Genomic DNA, 16,720 nt, shown 5'->3' with positions numbered 1-16,720 from the left:
TCAAATAGTCGAATGGTCGAACGATTTTTAGTTTGAATCCTTCGATTCGAAGTCGTAGTCGAAGGTCGTAGTAGCCCATTCGATGGTCGAAGTAGCCCAAAAAACACTTTGAAATTCAAAGTTTTTTTACTTCGAATCCTTCACTCGAAGTTAGTGAATCGGCCCCGAAGTGTTAACAACGACAGCCGAATATCGAGGGTTAATTAACCCTCGATATTCGACTGTAAGTAAATGTGCCCCTTAGTCTTTTGTGGTTCAAGCTTTGATTTTTTGTTGGTCAGCCATCATCTTGGTTTAATTTAGCCAGCTTTGTGGCCTGTATCTAGTTAGGAGCTTGTATTCAGATTCCTGGTAGAGGTTACTTACAGAAGGTTTGATTATTCTCGGAATGATGGTGTTCCATTGTGTTGGTGCAAGATGAAGACCCTTCTTGACTTAGTCTATGGGATTTATTTTCCCAGGTGGATTATTAAAAACATGGTTGTGGGATTTCAGTGGGTACTTTCTGGACTCTGGAGTAAATTATGTCATTGATCATGCAAGTGCCCTGACTTTTCTACCTTCCCTGTGGTGCGTGTCGGCACCTCCTGCAGAAGAGCACTGTTATCCCCATTATGCAAGTGGTTCTTATCATTATAAGCATTAAGTAGAGCACTCTTTGCCCACTTGTGTCACAGGGAAGTCAACCCCTATATTATTCTTGGTAACTTTAAAATATGTATCTGTCCACTTCGTGTGAATTTTGGTGGTTTCCTTAGTCATGAGTGACTGTTCCATGCTTAATGACAACTCTGCTACTGCAAAGGCAAAATTGTCAATGTCCAGAAATGCACAGTTAATGGTCAGGAGCAATAACATTTATCTGGTATTTACAGGGCCAGGCAATTCCGAATGGGCACCCTAGGCACCCCGGCTGGCCACAACACTCCCCACACTGCCCCCCATGTGTGCGCATGTGATCGTGAATGTGCACATGTATGCCTGTAACAGAGGAGAGGCAGAGGGAAGAGTGCAGCAGAAAGGAGGGCAGAGAGTGGAAGAGGGGAGTGCAGAGGAGGGAGGAGAGAGCTCCAGAAGGGAGTGAACATGGACTAAGGGTAGGCAGACCCTTTAACAGGTACCTGCACAGTGCCCCCCCCATCGTTGCTCCTTAAGCAGGTGCCTCTTCTGCCTACCCCTAGTTGCGGTCCTGGGTATTTATTGATATTGCTAATATGCATTTTAACATGTATGGTGCAAGGTCCATGTTTTCAAGGCTGATTTGGCATATTTGTAAAGTGTCCACCCCTTATGTTATAGACATTGTTTAATGGGGAACTTCTTGTTATTACTCAAGCCTTTAGATTTCTAGTTTGATCTGCTTATTCTTGTATAATTCGAATAGTGAACATAAATGCCCTGCACAGGTTTATATTTATAAAGCTGGATAAGATCAGTGTATTTAATGTACAAACATAATTGCACATTTTTATTTATGCTGTGAATGTCCTTAAGAGCTTTTTAGATACGGCATTACCACAAATTAATATATATATATACTGTATATCAAACAAAAAAGGACTTCGCTACAACTGAGGTCTCCAAAGTAGGCATTTAAATTTGAGATGTTAGAGATGCATGTGTCTGTTCCAGGGAGCCTTATCTCTACTAATGACAACGACAGATGCTTAGCAAATTGGTTGACATTATTTGACTATATTGGCATCTGCACATCCATTCATTGCATTTAAAGGTATACTCATTTATTGTGATCAACATTATCATGAATCATAGAATTGCATTTGGACCTATTATCTAACAGTGTAAAAAGGTTTAATGGAGCTCAATTTTATCTCACTGGAACTGCATCAAAACATGTTGACCTTGACTTGGGACATCTGGTCCTCTTTTCTGATGTTGAAGATTGACCCCTCGAAAACTTCAGATGACTGTACGTAATGAGTTTGGATATCTCTTCTCAATGTTGCTTATTCAGTCTGGATATATCTTCTCTATGTTGCTTATTCAGTCTGGATATCTCTTCTTGATGTTTCTGCATCAGTCTGGATATATCTTCACGTTGATGCTGAATCAGTCTAGATATCTCGTCACTATGTTCTTTATTCAGTTTGGATATCTCCATGTGGAGATCCTTCTTAAACTCTTCAAGCTGTTGTTTCTGGTTGGATACAATGCTTAATATCTGATCCAACTTTTGACTAAAGGGATGGGTTTCATTGAATGCACTGGCTGATTCTTTGCCCCTAGAAACCTCAGGCCCCTCACTACTCAGAGTGCTTTGGGAATTCCCACCACCTAGGAAAACAAAACAAGTGTAAAATTATTGTAAAAACGAAATTAGTAAAGCTAACTGCTGTTTGGCTGAAATGGGTCACTGGACCAGAGCAAACTTTGGCCATTTTGGTTTAACGCCCTTATGTATATGGTTGGCAGTGCAAAGCAAATGAAAAGGGTAAAATGGGCACAAAGGAGTAAAAACAAAAATTTGATTTGTCACACCTTGAATTCAGGAATTATACTTGGGTAGAAAAAGTTCACTTCACTAAAATTGCAAGGGAGCTCATCAAATAAGGGTTTGTCACTATTCTGGTGTTGTCCAAGTGGACTTCTTACTCCCCAAGTATATAGTTTTTGACTTAAAGGACATGTAACCCACACACACACAAAAATGTAATCAGTAAACAGCCTCTTTGAAATCTTTAGATACACAACACTCTGGTTGTTAAAAGGTTAACAGTAAGGCTGCATCATCCCCTTAATCACTTAGAATTCCTTCTCCTCCTCTAACCCACTCAGCCCCCTCCCTCAGGAATTTACTTTGGCTGTTTACTCATGAGCATGTTCAGTCCTTCTCAGCTCAAATTACTAAACATACAGTACCCTCCAGTCTAACAGCCAATGAAGAGATCGCATTGCTGGTTCCAATAGAAACTAGCTGTCTGGTCCTATTTTTTTCCTCCTAACTACCTCTCCTGAGCTCAGCTTAACCATTACAGTGTTCAACCCCAGCAGAACTTTTAATCAAAGTATGTTGTGCCTGTATAACCTACAATCTGCATTGCATGAACTTTACAATGCAGATGTCAATGTTACTGATGATGTGTCAGAAGGAAAATGGCCGTTGGGTGAAAATTGCTATTTGTTTTAAGAAAATGTGATGTCGTTGGCAAATGAAGGGGGTATATGCAGTACCCTGGCTTGGGTAGGAAAGATATGCCCAACTTATATACATGGTAGGAAAATATAGGGTTTGCATGTCATTTAAATGGCTACATTATATTTAGAAATCTATTGTATAGGGCATAGTTATCACATAGTAAAACCAGAATAGGTCAAGGTCCACCAGAGTGAAATTCCACCACTACATTTCTTTGTGATTTTCGGCACACAACTTTATTGAAGATGCTTTTGATCAGAATCAGATCAATGAATTAGGAAAGTGTATCCACTAGTGATGGGCAAATTTATTCTTCAGGCATAAATTTGCTGCGAATTTCCGTGTTTCGCAAAATTGTCGCAAAAATTCGCCAGCGACAATTCCGACACTGGCGACAATTCTAGCCGCCCATTGACTTTAATGGGCGTCAGAATTGTTGCCAGCGTCGGAATATTTGGACACCGGCGCCAAAATTTGCATTTCGCAGATTTTTTGTCATTTCATGAATTTCACGGGAAATTCGCAAATTTTTCTGCGAAACGGGAGAAATTCGCCCATCACTAGTATCCACACTTTACTATACATTAACACTGATATTGATCACATCACCTGGAACTTTCCATAGCTTTCTATAGGACCAGTTTTTCATTCAGGGTTTGAGAAAATGAATTTCTGAACACTTTGAAAGTGATAAATTGATTTTGTTGGAACTGATTGGCTCAGCAGGCCAGTTGGATTGATCCAATTCCTAATCAGATTGACTGGCTGGAAATCCTACAGAAAATTCCCACTTTAGTCATTGATAAATCTGTCCCATTGTGATTGCTCTGGGAACTTATTAGCACAATTAAAAAGAAATGATATGAGTGTTCTGGGCCCCTGCTTTATCATTAGAAGAAATGTAAGTTAGTACAGTAGTTTAATTTTAAACTAAATTTAAACAGGGCTGATAGGTAAATTATTATATCATTATGGTACATTTTCAATTGGATATAAACTTTTGGAAATTTCTGAAATGAAACTCACGATATGCTTTTCTTTCTGTGCTGAAGAAATTCTGATTCTGGTTAGATGACAACGATGACGATGATGATAATGAAGAGTCAGGTTTTACTTAAATATAAATAAATAAATGTAAACATTTTGGCCTTTAGGGAGCATCATTTAAGATACATTTTTATACCATGTAAACAATAGTATTTTAATAAAATTTGCAATTTGGGCACAAACCTTCTATTAAAATGTTGTCCACACTAGGCACAATATATTAATTTTTAATTATTGTAATATTTCTGCAGCAATAAGACCTTGCACATGTTAGACCCTGGCACCCATGCTATTCTGGTCTCATAGACTATCAGTAATGTCATCTTGAAGAAAGTAAAAAAGGCAGGGTGAGAATTTGGTGCTATTAAATATAATTTATAAACTTACAACTGGCCTTTAAAGTTTTTTTGAGTGGTTCCAGTGTGTTTTGCTTAAACCCAGCCTTTTTTTCTGTTTGACTGAAGAGAATGAGATCTTGGGAATATCGCCCGATACTTGGTTGTTCTTGAAGGATTCTACGTTTCTCCTGTAAAGTGCTTTCACTCAAGTCATCAAGGACCACAATGACTTTTTCCTTGCCTACAAACCCAGTAAACAAAAACAGTTATGTCGAGTGAACAAGATTTTTTAGAATCTATGATAACATCTGAAATCATTTTATATCACATGTAAAAAAAAAACCACATGTAAAATTGGATTGTATTTTGCCTGAATCTAGCTGGCATTATCATTTCCAGTCACAAGTTCGCAGTATAGAAGTTAATTCTTTGATCAAGTAAATGTGGGGGCAGATTTATCAAGAGTTGAAGTGAATTCGAGGGAATTTTCGAAGTAAAAAAATATAAAATTCAGTAATTTTTTGGATACTTCGACCATTGAATAGGATACTACGACTTTTGATTCGAAGTAAAATAGTTTGAATATTCGAACATTCGATAATCGAAGTACTGTCTCTTTAAAAAAACTTTGACTTCAATACTTCACCAAATCAAACCTGCCGAAGTGCTATGTTAGCCCATGGAGACCTTCTATTTTTTTTTTTACAAGTTTTTTGAAGTCTAAGTAAAATCGTTTGAATCGTTCAAATCGTTCGATTTGAACGATTCAAATCGTTCGATCGAGCGATTTTACTTCAAGTTTTATTTGTATTTACTTAAAAGGCATGAAACTCTTTCTGGTATTTCCAGACTTCAGAGTGAAGTATAAGGAGCACATGTTTCTTTTTGTGGTTGGACAATACTTGGCAGACACTCACCAAGATTCTGAAATAAGATCTCCAGGTGTTTATCATACAAGGAGTCAGTCACATCAGTAATGCTTAGGCGTCCATAGTGGAGTGAATGATACAGAATGGCAAATGTGCAGTTATTTATATCTCTTATAAATTGTGAATAACGGTTATAGATTTCCACAGCATGGACCTCCTTCACTAGGCTCCCAAAGTCTTCATTTTGCAGTTGGGTTATGAGCCAGTTATAATCACTCTTTGTGCACCGAGAGAAGATCTTGACTGAATGCTTTGGCCTAGATGCCATGTCCACATTCTTCATGTTGAATTCAGTTGCCCCACCATCAGCCTGTATCAACATTCACCAAAGGGAATATTTCAGGTTAACCTTAAATAGGAGTTTTCTCAGTATTGCAGTAGGAAATATGAATTCTGAATACAAGGTGCATAATGGATTAGATGCAGTCAGGCTTCACCTGATGTTTTAGCGGTAATCACAATTGCCTTCCAGTTGTCTTTAATCACCTATGGGTTTCATAAGTAATCAATATACAGAATCTGAAATTTGTGTATAGAACCCCTGCACTCCATAGGATTTCTGGGTACTGCTGTTCATAAACTCTATCAATAGTGAACTCACTATAAATAGGTGAAGCCCCAGTAACCTGGGAATCTATTGTGTTTGCTCCTGTTTCGCTAATTGATCACTAACTGCCATCTAACATAGTTGCATAGTTATTCTAAAGTCCATCAAGTTCAACCCCTCCAAATGAAACCCAGTGTCTTTACATACCCACACTCACACTGACCATCCATACATTCACAAAAGTTATGTATATACTGTATATTATTTGTAGATTTTAGTATCACAATAGCCTTTGATATTATGCTTGTCCAAAAAATCATCCAAGCCCCTCTTAAAGGGATACTGTCATCGGAAAACATTTTTTTTCAAAATGAATCAGTTAATAGCGCTGCTCCAGCAGAATTCTGCACTGAAATCCATTTCCCTATAAGAGCAAACAGATTTTTTTTTTATTCAATTTTGAAATCTGACATGGAGCTGGACTTTTTGTCAATTTCCCAGCTGCCCCATGTCATGTGACTTGTGCCTGCACTTTAGGAGAGAAATGCTTTCTGGCAGGCTGCTGTTTTTCCTTCTCAATGTAACTGAATGTGTCTCAGTGGGACAAGGGTTTTTACTATTGAGTGTTGTTCTTAGATCTACCAGGCAGCTGTTATCTTGTGTTAGGGAGCTGCTATCTGGTTACCTTCCTATTGTTCTTTTGTTTGGCCGCTGGGGGGGGGAAGGGAGGGGGGTGATATCACTACAACTTGCAGTACAGCAGTAAAGAGTGATTGAAGTTTATCAGAGCACAAGTCACATAAAATGGGGCAGCTGGGAAATTGACAATATGTCTAGCCCCATGTCAGATTTCAAAATTGAATATAAAAAAAAACTGTTTGCTCTTTTGAGAAATGGATTTCAGTGCAGAATTCTGCTGGAGCAGCACTATTAACTGATTCATTTTGAAAGAAATTTTTTTCCCCATGACAGTATCCCTTTAAAGGCATTGACAGAATCAGCATCATAACATTATCCAGCAAGGACATTCCCCAACTTCAGCTATTTGTTAAGGTGCAGATGTATTAATACATGTGATCATGTTTAGTTTTGATTTTCTTTCACAATCATAATTCTTTTTCCTTGTGAATTTTATGTAAAGGAATAAACATGTAGAATAAACACGTAAGACATAAAAGTATTGTTCTACTGTATGTTTTTCACCTTTTATTCAGCACTGTTTCTTGTGATAAATTTCCTGTTCTTGTTTCCACAAATATTTCCCATTTAAGTTTTACATCGTCTTTGTGCTCCAGAGGTACACCAATCCTAAATTTGCCTGACCTCTCTGGTACCTCAGCATTGGGCTTTTTCGTCAGCTGCCAGGTCATGATGGCCTTGCAACTCTCTTGTTAGTAATAAACTGTATAAGCCCTGTAGTGTCAAAGACTGCTGCATTCTATACTTGGTATCAGATTGTTCATTCATACAAAGAAAGTGGGCCCAGTGCTTAAACATTGTGGGATACTGGACCAGGCAATATACTGTAGTTGTTAAAATATCACTATACATCCCACTATATTCCTCCAAGAAACTTACCTTTAGTATAATTTGTCATTTCAAGCCATACCCACGACTGATCATTATATATTTCTGCATTATATTCTGCATTATAGTGATTATTAGCTCATCACAGAGTGTCCTTACTTACTGATGGTGTTTCCTTGTAATCTGGCTCAGGAAAGCCTAATGTAGAAGTTGACGTTTTCTCTGATGGATCTTTAGGAGGAAAACCAATAGAAAAACAGATAAATTGGAAGCAGCAGTAATCTTTAGCCATATAAAGAATGATATTTCTTAGATGCATTAAATAATAAAGAGAAATAAGTTCAGTGGATTTAAACTCCACAATGTACTTTTGCTTTTTTTAGGGTTTCTGAGGCTGCCCTATCCAGCAAAGAAACGGGTTAATTCCTGCTTTCCTTTGCACCAATCAGGTGTTGTGACTTTTTAGTTGCTCTCTCTTAGATGGTCTTCCTGAAAATTGATATTTGAAAATTGACTATAAATAAGTCTAATTCTTTGTTACTGCATTTATCTGTGTATGACCCAGCCTGGCTTCTCTTGGGGTATCAGATTCCTCTTTGTATGACTTGGCCTTGAAAACTGTTTTTTTAATCTATCATACACTGTAAAATGATTAATGCTGTATTGACGCCATATTTGACACCATTATTTTACACCACTTCAGACCTTGTATATTCTGTTAAAGGCAAGAGAAAAAATTCAAATGGCAAATCAATGATAATGTGCTGTTTTTTAATGAAGCAATGCCTGGTGAGGTTTGTGGTGTATTCGCCCAATATTTCTTTACAAGAGCTGAGTTATCCTATGAATGGAGTCCCAAACTCAGAACTAGAACCAAGGTCCCGATAGCGGCTCACTCTTCTGCCTATAACAACCACCTTTGGCTTCTGGAAGAGCCCTCTGCTACTCGAGTGCCACCAGGTCTTAACGTGAGAGGACCAAGGAGAGATCTCAGGGCAGGCAAGGGAATCAAACTTTCTAACTAGAATGGAGAACAAGGAGTGTGGTCAAGGGGCAGAGCAGGGAGATGTCAATCAAGAGAAGCAGTACAGATTCAAGAGACGAGAAAGTAGTCGATTTCACAGTCGAGTCAAATACCAAATATTGCAGTACAAAGCAGGATCCAAAAGAGTAGTCAGTGCACAGGCAAAGGTCAGGACAGGCAGCAGACTAAACAAGGTCAGGGACAGGCAGGGTCAGGAACTATGAAAATAGTTGGGCAAGGAAAATTGTAAATTCACTCTAAGCGCGATGACGTGAGATGCAACACCCGCGCCAAAACCCGGGAAGCATCATTTACGAAGTGGCACAAGAAGGAGTGGTGGGCGTCCCCGCACCGCTAGACCACCAGGAACCCTTACAGAACTCACCTTGCTAGCTGTTTTCCAGTCAGTTTGGCAGCTTTCTAGTTTTCTTGTGAAGCAGTTGCAACTTAAAACCCTTGCAAAATACTAATAGTAATTGTCCTGTTTCGGCAAACAAATCTAACGGTTAAACCTAGAAGGGCCTGTTTACAAATTTTAAGAAGTGCAGACATTCCTCACTGTCCCTGCTCTTTGAGAATCAAGTAGGTGATCATCAGATTATATTGCATTGTATATCATTGTGCGAGTATCCAATATTATCATCTTACAGAAAGTAGGGGATCTCAGCAATGATAAATAATATGAAATAATATGAAAATAGAACATTACCACTTCTCAGAAACCGAGATATGGAATCAGTTTGCTCGAAAAATGCCTCTCTCTTATTGTCCTTTGGAATCAGAAGGAGAAGAGAAGAGCAGTGATTAATGGGGAGATCTGCACGTTGGATTTTCTCCATTTTTTTTTTGTTTAATTGCTCCACATCATCCAACACAACCATAACGTTCTGCTTGCCTGTGTGACAAAATGAGAAAGTAAATACACTCTGTGTGGTGTGAACAAAGAAATTTGTATGAAAACACGACATTTTGCATTTATTCCGACCTGAGCACACTGTTTTTAAAAACTGGGAACACAAGTTTCAAATGTGCCCACAAAAGAATTATTGTTCGCACATAGCTGAGAAGGAATTAGGGGGAACATTGTCTGTGGGGCTTATTGATGAAAGAAGTAATCATTTAAAAGAGAAATCTGTACCGACCAATAATGCTTGTGCAAACCTGATCATTGTTATACAAAAATATATTTTTTCAAGTACGACCACATACAGAATAAGAAGTGCTCTAACCTAGACAAGTGGACATTCGTATAAGTTCATCCTTGTATAGGGATTCAGCCACATGAGTGATCGTTTCATTCTTCAGTCTGTGGTATAAGATCCCAATGGGACATGTTTGCACATCCTTCTTCCAGTGATAATCATTCATATTGGAGACATTAAGATACTTCACTTCCGACACAAGCTGAGAGAAACGTGACTTAAGTCGGTTTATCAGCCACTGAAGGTTATCCTGTGGGCATTTGGAGATGATCCATACCATCCGTGCTGAGCTGCAAGGAAAATAAAAAAAAATGCTCAGAAAGTCTAGAATTAAAGTTAATGATGTATTTTGACAAATATTAGAGCATCATTTAAATGACACGAATCTTAAGCAAGACACCAAGTTCCCTGTGTTGCACAGTTACCCTCTGCTGTTGCTTTGTCACAAAGAGAGCATTTGGCACATGCAAGGCATTTTGAATGTTGTTTTGGTGGGTAGCATCTTGATACATACACTTTAAATACTCTCTACATCTCACTAACAAACTTTAATTTTATTTATATATATATATATAGCATTTCCCCCCTATAGCCAATGTATTGCATCAAATGGGTCAACATGAATGTAACTGGGGGTGTGCATGCAAAGTGGGGATTGTTTCGTTTCCAGCATTCCGTGTTTTAAAATGACATTTGCTGATGATTCCCTGGGCACATGTCTGTTGTGCCTATTGATACAGCCAAAAGAGGAAAACCTGGAGTCATGAAAAAGTAGCTCCAGGGTTCTGCTGTCTCAATAGAACTGACTGAATGCCATTAACAGGAGGAGATTGGACAGACCGAGCACAACCATAGGGAAGTGCAGAAAGTGACTTTGAAATCCAAAAGCTGTAATGAACTCCATAAATACAAGCAGCAAGTTGCATCCATCTTTGCATGACTACATTTGCAACTGCAGTCATAATTAACCCATCAGCTTGTGGAACAGGGCTACTGTATTGGCAAAAATCCCAATAGAAGCACAAGGAAGGGCTATGACCTGTGTGGAATGTGTTGGAATATTATGTTGAGTATCAGTCCCTTATTGATAGTGAATATCTCTCCTTAGATAGATGGTCCAAATCTCTTGAGCTAGCTGCCCAAAGAGGGAAAGGGGAGTGAATGTTGGATTATAGTGGATTGGGGATTTAAACCGTACAATAGTCTTTATATGTTGGGAGAAATTGGGAGGGTGTAATTATTGACACTTTAGATGTTGCCACCAAGGAGCCCAACAGAACCACATGCTCAATCCTCTTTAATTTAAATTAATATTGCTATTACATTCACAGTTAACTTAAGCTCCATCCCCTGTTCTCTCATATGACTTTATATATCCTTACATGTGCCTTGGCCCTAGGATTGTGTAACCCACATTACTCCTTGACCCCCACACTTGCATTACATTGCTTTCCATTCTCATTGTTAATCACACCTATATCTTTAGCTTTAGTATCACAAAACCCCACCGCAAACCCTTTACCCCCTTATTTGCAGAAATCAGGAGCCAGGGAACACGTGTAGAGAGAAGAACAGAATAAACAGCAGTCTTACCTCGTATGTGTCCATTCCATGGTTACTTTATATGCTGCTACTAAAGCCTCAGATTTATTTGTCTGTTTAATGCCGCTTCGTTCTCTCTCTTTATCCTATTCCCTAATTTCTGTCTTTCTCTGTCTCTCACTCCTTTCCACTCCCTTTTCTCTGGCTGTTGTTTTTACTGCTTCAGGTTGGGTTTCGGGGAAATTACTTTCATGGTTTCATTTTCATTCTGAGGAGTTCAGAAATGCACTTTGTTCTCTGATTGTCTATTTAACCCATTATTATCAGTTGTAGAACATGACAAATGGATGTATATGTTTACTTCACCTTTATTTGTTTTCTGTAACGTCTGTGAAGTTGATACTAAATTGTGCTTTTACCCCAACATTCATTATTACACACCCTTTCAATTTGTTTGAGTAACATAGGTGGTCACGTTGAAAATATTTACACAACTATAAAAATTTTCCAAGGGAAGCCTGCCTAACAAAACCCCATCTTGAAGCCTCTTCAATTTTAACATGTTTTATTATTTTGGTATTGATGAAGGCACCCAGCTCAACTCCACATATAACACAACACAGTTGTACAGAAATCCAGTTACTTGTTGTACACTACTTACTCCTTATATTGGTATATTAGTTCTTTTTTTTTTTCAACCACTCAATAGTAAACTGCAGTCACTGTGTAACATTAGTGATACCATAAAATAAACACTTATGCAATTGGCAATAAGCAAACGTTTAAGGGGAAGATTTATCAAAATCCGAGTTCTTGGGGGAAAAAGACACGGACGAGGAGATAAACCGCAGACAAAACTCGTGTAACTTTTTTCTCGAATGTCAGCATATTTAAGTAAAATATTCCCATGTGTGATTTTTGGCAGTAAGTAACTCATTGTCCCATTCATTTTCAATGAGGCTGAAAATCTCAAATATTTTAATAAACTGGGAAAATAAATAAATCAAGTTGTCAGAGAACATTCCCATTGATACAATCTCACCAACTTTTACTTTACTTTTCATGATTTCATTCTTTAATAAATGGCGACTATTCAAGGTTACAAAGAATATTTTCGAGTATATTCTTACTCGTGGTTTTTTTTCAAATTGTGAGAAAAACTAAAACTCGTTTTTTTTAAAAATGGGCCCCATAATGTGTCATAGTTGATGGGTAAGAAGGTAGTGGTGCAATTGAGAGTTGTTTTGTTTTCCTCGCATGAGGAGCAAAGACGCAGTGAGCTGTTAGTTAAATAAAATCCACCCCACCTGTTTATCTCCCAGGGCTGAGCAGGCTGGTTGATGGTGGCAACAAGAGGTTGATGAAAGTATTTATTCCTTGGATTCTTTAGCAGAACACCAGCAAACACACCCAAGGGTAAAGCAGTTAATACTTGCAGAGTTTGATGAGACTGATGCCCTCAATCTCTACTGGAACAGATGTGCCAATATTAAGCATAAATAACTTCCAGAAGAACTGCATCAATGCAGGAGAACCCAATTCTATTATCTGCTCCAGCTGATCTGCAAGCAGCAAAGATTCTTCCTTCTCTCACCAATAGTTTCCTTATTCTCCAGTGGTTCTCCCAGGAGCAGATACACCACCCTCAGGCTTTAAATGGCAGAAGCAGATCCTTTGCTTTCCTTCTCCCCCTCACTCTGGCCAAAGTGACCAAAGATGGTTGGATGGTCCTAACTGTCTCCCCCCATTCTTCTCTTCCTGCTCCTTTACAATCAACAGCAAGCTCCTCCAACTGGCCTCAGCCTGACTCAAACCCGATGAAACCCAAGAAGCTTGCCATTATTCAAAAACAAGCAAGAAACGTGGCAAAATAATCCATATTGCTCGAGGACACTGGAGCCAAGCTCCACAATGTACCAAAAGCTACCTAAACATTTTTGATAGCATTTCCACATTTATGAACATATCAACATTATACAATATATATAAAATGCAATAAAGGAGGGTTATGGGAGCACTTCAAGTCTAAGTATAAATATATTTAAATACAATGGAAGTGCTACTGATCTGTTTAAATTAACTACAAACATAAAGAAAAGATGGGGGTTGATTAATGCACATTCCCTGGTCCCCTGTCTCATAATTAATCCAATATCTATGCAAATGCATGTATTTAAAAAACAGGGGTTTTTAGTTACAAAGTTATGATCATAAAACTAGTAAGCCCCTATACCACGTCAAGGTAAACCCCATATGGCAGTCCCTAACTATTTACATACACAGTATTTAAAGCTTGTCACCTCCCTGCATGGTAGCATTTTTGGTGTCTCCTGACCTGGGCATTGGTTCAGTCAGAGGACTTAAGGTGGCCATACACGGGCCGATAAAAGCTGCTGACAGACTGACAGACCATGTCGGCAGCTTATTGGCCCGTGTATGGGGCCCCCGACGGGCTTCACCGATCGAGATCTGGCCGAAAGTCGCCCAGATCTCGATTGGATGGGACAGAAAATCCCATTGGATCGCGGCCGCATTTATTCGTTGATGCGGTCCCGTGATCCGACCACCGTTCGGCATCATTAGGATCCGATTGTTGGGCCCTAGGGCCCACGATCTGGGCAATATCGGAGGGAGATCCGCTCGTTTGGCGACATCGCCAAACGAGCGGATCTCTCCATGTATGGCCACCTTAAGTCCTACCCATCATTAGCTTTTAAAAGAGAGTGATTGCCTAGACCACAGAATTGGTTCTACAGGCTTAAATCTCCCCCGCTTGTAGCTTTTAAGAGAGAGAAAAAGAGACTGCCAAACCAACACCTGTTTTTAAAGGCATGGGACCACCATTTGAAGGGATGGATGTGGGGGTGCTACAACCACATGGTATGGTACCACACGGTAACCACATATGATGATAAAATTGGTAAGCCACCATACCACGTCAAGGTTCTCACTTCATAAGGCTGTACCCTTACAAATTTGCCTTAGAGGGATATAAAACAAATTTTTCCCTGACTCAAAGATGACAATTGGGCCTGTCCATTGATAACTTGTAATAAGTGTCAATTTCAGTAAATGTATTCACTTGCCAAAAAAGGCAAGTTGCCCCTCCTGCAGTTGGGTTTGAAGTACTAATCCCACAAATGTATCCCTGCCAAAGACCATAGAGGTGCTTAGATGTACTTGTATCCAAATACACTCCTTACACTTTGTTATAGTTAAGCTCTATACCAGTGCTTTTATCCCTACGCATGCAGTGACCCTGTCGTTGGAGTTTATTTAATGACAAATATAATGGTCTCTACCACTGCTGCAACCCATATCAACCACTCAGCAATTAACTAATCAGTGTACCCCAGTTAGAAAATATTTTCAAATACTAACATTTTCTAGAACTTTATCTCAGATAAATAGACAGAGCAAAATGGTATGCAACATATTTATGGCTCATTATACAATCTTTAGGTGTCTAAAACGTAAACCAAAGCCCCTAAATTATTTTTCAGTCTGAATAGCTCAAGTAGACATGGTTTTACACCTTTTATACATGAAATATACTGCCCTTCTGTCACATCTGCATTTAATTCTGGGGACACCCACAAGCTAAAGTCTAGGGGGCAAATTCACTAAGATTCGTAGTTGCGCCAGGTGCAACTTTGGCGCGCTTCGCCGCACTTCGCCACACTTCGCCAGGCGTAGTTTCGTCAGAGCTCCGCAAATTCACTAAAATCCGAAGTTGCGCACAGGGGTAGCGTAAGGTTGCGAAGTTGCGCTAGCGTTGATTCGCTAAGTGAAGCGAAGGTTAATTTGCATAAGGCGCCAAATTCAAATTTCAATGGAGGAATACGTATCAGCACTACAAATGCCTAGAAAACCTTCAAAACATCAAATAAAAATTTTATTTTGCCCTACACATGTGCCCACTGTCTAGGTAAGTTGCCATGAGTCAGGAAATGTAGGGGGGAAGGAGGGGAGCCCCAAAAATGTTTTCGATCTTTTTCAGCCTATCACCCATAATGTAGAAAACACGCCAGCGTTTTTTGGGACTTAGAAAAAATGTTGACTTTTTTTGAAGCAATCCCTATCTACTCTATTGCGCTTCGCCTGGTCTGAGGTGGTGAAGGAAGTCTAGCGTAAACGGTGGCGTAAAGAACAATGCGCATGTTAGTGAATTTGCGTAGTTTCGTTCGTTGCGCAAATTCGCCAGGCGTAAGGGTGCGAAGTTACACTAGCGAAATTACGCCAGCGTTCGTTCGTTGAATTTGCGAAGTACCGAAAATGCCAAACGCTAGCGAATTAACGCTAGCGTTTGGCGCTTCGGCGCTTAGTGAATTTGCCCCTAGGACTACGAGCATGCTCAGATCTGTTGCCCGTGATCCTCCTCCTCCTTAAAGTTAGATAGGCACATGGTGAGCTCTTTGGTCAAAGGCCAAGTGGTGTAGGATAAGGAAAATATCTAGCATAGACAAAATTTGAATGTGGACAGACACTGTCACATCATTGTCATTTAAAAATGTTAAATATATATATATAAATAATTGGAGTTCTGACATTTTAGTTTTAGAATCAGTTGGATTTATAGTAGATAATTCCCTCCACACTGCAGTTTTGCCCCATAGTTTATAAAAAAACAAAGCATGTGTAACAGACAATAACGCAGAGGAACACAATACAGATCAAGAGAATAAATTTAGATTGAGCCTTATGGAGCAACTGAGTAATCAGGGCCACCTTACCCTTTTCTTTTGTTTGAACCTAAATTTCAGGTTTTCTATAAAAAAAACCAGCATTAGCTTTGCTATGGCAATGATAACTTGTTTAACCAGTTTCTGTAATCTCACTAGTTTCTACAATCTGACACACAGAGGCAGATTTATCAAGAGTCGAATTTCGAAGTCGAAAAAGCTTAGAAATTTGACCATCGAATTGGAATACTTCGAATATCGAAGTTTCTTTACATCGAATTTGGCCATTCACGGTCGAAGTAAAATCGTTCGAATGGAACGATTCAAAGTATTTCATCCATCAATCGAATTATTTTTCTTTCGACTTCAATAAACTTGAAAACCAATTATTATTAAGATCACTTTACACTCAAGTAACGGCGTTTTGATTGTTGCGGAGCACAGAATTAACTTTGGAATTTAAGAAATTCGCATTAGAGTGGATTACGATTGGAGTGGAATAATTAATTATAGAGTCATTTATTTAGATCAATCTATTTTTAATAAGAAAGCACTTGCACTTTATAATTAATCACTTTAATTCATTATAGCCATTAATGGATTGACACAGATGTGAAGGTGTTTTAATTCATTTTACTAATCGAGTCTTAAAGATAATTCGTATTGTTATTGAGAAGTGCTAAACCAATAAATGGAGGGGATAAACGGGTCTTTTTAAGATTTCA

At 38.8% G+C, this 16,720-nt stretch overlaps 1 protein-coding gene across 1 annotated transcript; it reads right to left on the bottom strand.

The window, feature by feature from the left end:
- Positions 1–1,725: 1,725 nt before the first annotated feature.
- LOC121398004 lies at positions 1,726–5,419 on the bottom strand. Its single transcript, XM_041576328.1, has 4 exons — positions 5,374–5,419; positions 4,592–4,783; positions 4,184–4,270; positions 1,726–2,295 (listed from the first exon to the last, which is right to left on the bottom strand). The coding sequence occupies exons 1-4, from the start codon at positions 5,417–5,419 to the stop codon at positions 1,958–1,960; spliced, it is 663 nt and encodes a 220-aa protein (XP_041432262.1). The 3' UTR covers positions 1,726–1,957.
- Positions 5,420–16,720: the final 11,301 nt, after the last annotated feature.

Source organism: Xenopus laevis, chromosome 9_10L (assembly GCF_017654675.1).
Source record: "Xenopus laevis strain J_2021 chromosome 9_10L, Xenopus_laevis_v10.1, whole genome shotgun sequence".
NCBI lineage: Eukaryota > Metazoa > Chordata > Amphibia > Anura > Pipidae > Xenopus > Xenopus laevis.
This window is presented reverse-complemented; position numbering and strand designations above follow the sequence as displayed.